The sequence below is a fragment of the Amia ocellicauda genome, chromosome 15, assembly GCF_036373705.1.
Source record: "Amia ocellicauda isolate fAmiCal2 chromosome 15, fAmiCal2.hap1, whole genome shotgun sequence".
Lineage (NCBI taxonomy): Eukaryota > Metazoa > Chordata > Actinopteri > Amiiformes > Amiidae > Amia > Amia ocellicauda.
In genome coordinates this window covers 1172501-1175107 of record NC_089864.1, presented here as the reverse complement: position 1 = coordinate 1175107, position 2607 = coordinate 1172501, and the positions used below count along the sequence as shown (strand labels likewise).

General features: G+C 44.0%; 1 protein-coding gene across 1 annotated transcript in view; it reads right to left on the bottom strand.

Annotated features, from left to right (window-relative positions):
• c4b (complement C4B (Chido/Rodgers blood group)) overlaps positions 1-2607 on the bottom strand; it is a 22240-nt gene continuing 19633 nt past the window's right edge. The window contains exons 40-41 of the mRNA XM_066724036.1: positions 623-755; positions 1-469 (exon numbers count right to left, since the gene is read on the bottom strand). Coding sequence (XP_066580133.1) covers positions 322-469; positions 623-755 — 281 coding nt within the window. The 3' untranslated portion in view covers positions 1-321. The remainder of the gene's footprint in view (positions 470-622; positions 756-2607) is intronic.

The following is a 2607-nucleotide window of genomic DNA, read 5'->3' as shown; positions in this document are numbered from 1 at the left end:
TTTCACATTGACACTTTATTAATATACACTGCTCTCGTGTATGGTGAGTGTGTACTGTGGACTGATTGTGTTACTCTAGTGCATTGCATTACTGTGGACAATTGTCTGCTCTAAACTGCTTCAATATTAACTCCTCACATGACTGAAGACCACAGTGTTACTCTACAATTACTCCAGGTATTGTTTCAATAGACGTTGTGTCTCTGTAGAATTACTGTGCGGGTCCACTCGGGTGTTGAGATAGACTGGGTGTGGACTGTAGTGTGGCTGGGGCTGTGGACTAGACACTGGGGCCACTCCACCGGGCGGCGCTGGGGGCCCTCAGATCGTGCAGCCGTCGTTCTGGTACTCGGACAGGAAGTCGGTGATGCCCTTGCAGTAGCTCCGGTACCGGCGGGCTGCAACACAGCGGCCCTCCAGGTCGGGCAGCTCTTCCACCCAGGTGCTGGAGTCTAACAGGTACTGCACACTGAGGAGAGAGAGAGAGGCATTAATACAGACCCTTATATAGATCCTATTATTATTTTTTATTTATTAGCAGACGCCAAGATCATAGAGACCAATCCAGTCACGCAGCCCAGTGTCGGCCCAGTGGGTGGCTCAGAGCTGCGGTCAGACTCACTGGCCATGCTCGTCAGTTGTGACCCCATCGTTGCCCATGATCAAATATTCCTTCTTCGGCTCCAGGCCCCCCCGACACTGACGCCGCTTCGCAAACACACGCTCTGAGCCAACAGACAGCTGCTCATCACTGTCTGAGAGACGGAGAGAGAGAGGGAGAGAGGGGGAGAGCGGGACAGGGGGAAGAAAGAGAGGGGGGAATTAGTCATACAGTACTAACTAAAAGCGTCTCCACACTGTGGCTGTGCTGTGCTGTTCTCTCTGTCAATAGCAGCAGGTATCTGTGTCAACTAAGGGCTGAAATATCTCTCTCTTGCAATTAAATTAAAATCAATTCTACAACCCTGGCACTGCACTGGGCAGTGTGTGGGCAGGGCAGGGTCTGTGTGTATCTATCTAGTATAGACAGACGCACTGTGTCACAACAACTAGCTGTGCTGCAGATCCCCTCCCTCCACAGAACACCACACTGTGCCGTATCCTGCACTGCTCTGCCTCCCCCTGCTGGCGGGAGGACGCAGCGCAGCCAGTGACAGGTCACATGATCATCGTGTGGTCAGACACTGTGCTCCAGTGACTGGCTGTTCAGGGCAGTGCGGTTGTGTGGTTGTGTGGGCAATACCCAGTGTTGGATTCAAGGCCGGGACTCAAAAGGCCAAGCCGAGGCCAAGGCCGAGCCTTTTAGGGCAAAGCCAGTCAAGGTCAATGATAAGAACATTTTAAAGGTAAAGGCCACAGTCATGCAGTTTATCAATTGGGTTAGATATAGACAGTTTTAATCAAATTTGTACAACTGTAAAAGAGCTCTTTTCCACAATGTAAACTACAGTAAATGTAAACACTTTACTCCATCAGAGTAGAAACCTCAGCAAATTAAACATCGACCAGACAGACATTCACTCAGACCCACACCGCTCACAAGATAACTTGCACTTCACACAGCTGCACTCTGAGAAACGCTCGTCTCCCGTTCTTGCTCCAGATACTCGCAGTTTAGCAATACTTACAATGCTTTCGTATGTTGTAGCAAAATAAAAAATGAAATAGCTAATCAATGCAAAATATTGGATAAATTCCGAACAATACTGTAGGTTACTGAAAAAAAAATCCAGTTATAATAACTAATTTAATTACAAAGCCCAGATTGTCGGCGGTATTACATTCAGTATAGACCACATAAACTGGAAGTTCGACATTTGGAGAAGAAAGTATTTATAACGTATTAATTTTGAGGAGTTTACAGCTGAATCGCTGTATATGTATTTAACTCAAATATTTAGTAACATGTAAGAACGGATATGTGGGAGAAATTCACATTCACAGACATTTTGAATTGCAAAAAGCTGCACACAAAGTGGCAGTTCTAGTGTTAAAAAAGCTAAACTTTCTAAAAGACTTTTCCAGTTTATATCATGTATGTAAATAACATGCTCAGGTTTTAGTGGACATACAAATGTTTAAATCATCTGTAAACTGTGAAACACCCCCGTTATCTTAGGATCTCCACACGTCGGAATCGTTTAGCAAAGGGCACTATTCCATTCACGTGTGAATGTAGGGAACATCTGGATTTGTATTAATTTCAGTCATTAATATATATTCCATAAAGAGGGCTATGATCAATTACTTGCTTAGTAAATCCATTGTCCGTTTCGTCTCCACAATCTCCTTGCATTTAAGATATGTGGCCCTCCATTTGCTTGTTTCGAAGTGAAAACGCACTTTTAAACATCTGTGTTTGCCATTATAAAAAAGTAAGAAATGACAAAGAAGTGAGATAATGTGTGTCCGTGACTACAGTGTGGTATTTCCAGACCGGGAACACAGTTATAACTGACTGTAGCACAAATAAAACAAGTAAATCGTCGTTTTTCTTTTTGTTGTTTCGCATTCGAATTCAACTCCACACAATAACATCTTTAGAAAACGGATTAATTTAAAATAGTCAAATTCGAGATCAGTTTTCAGGATGAGATATTACATGTC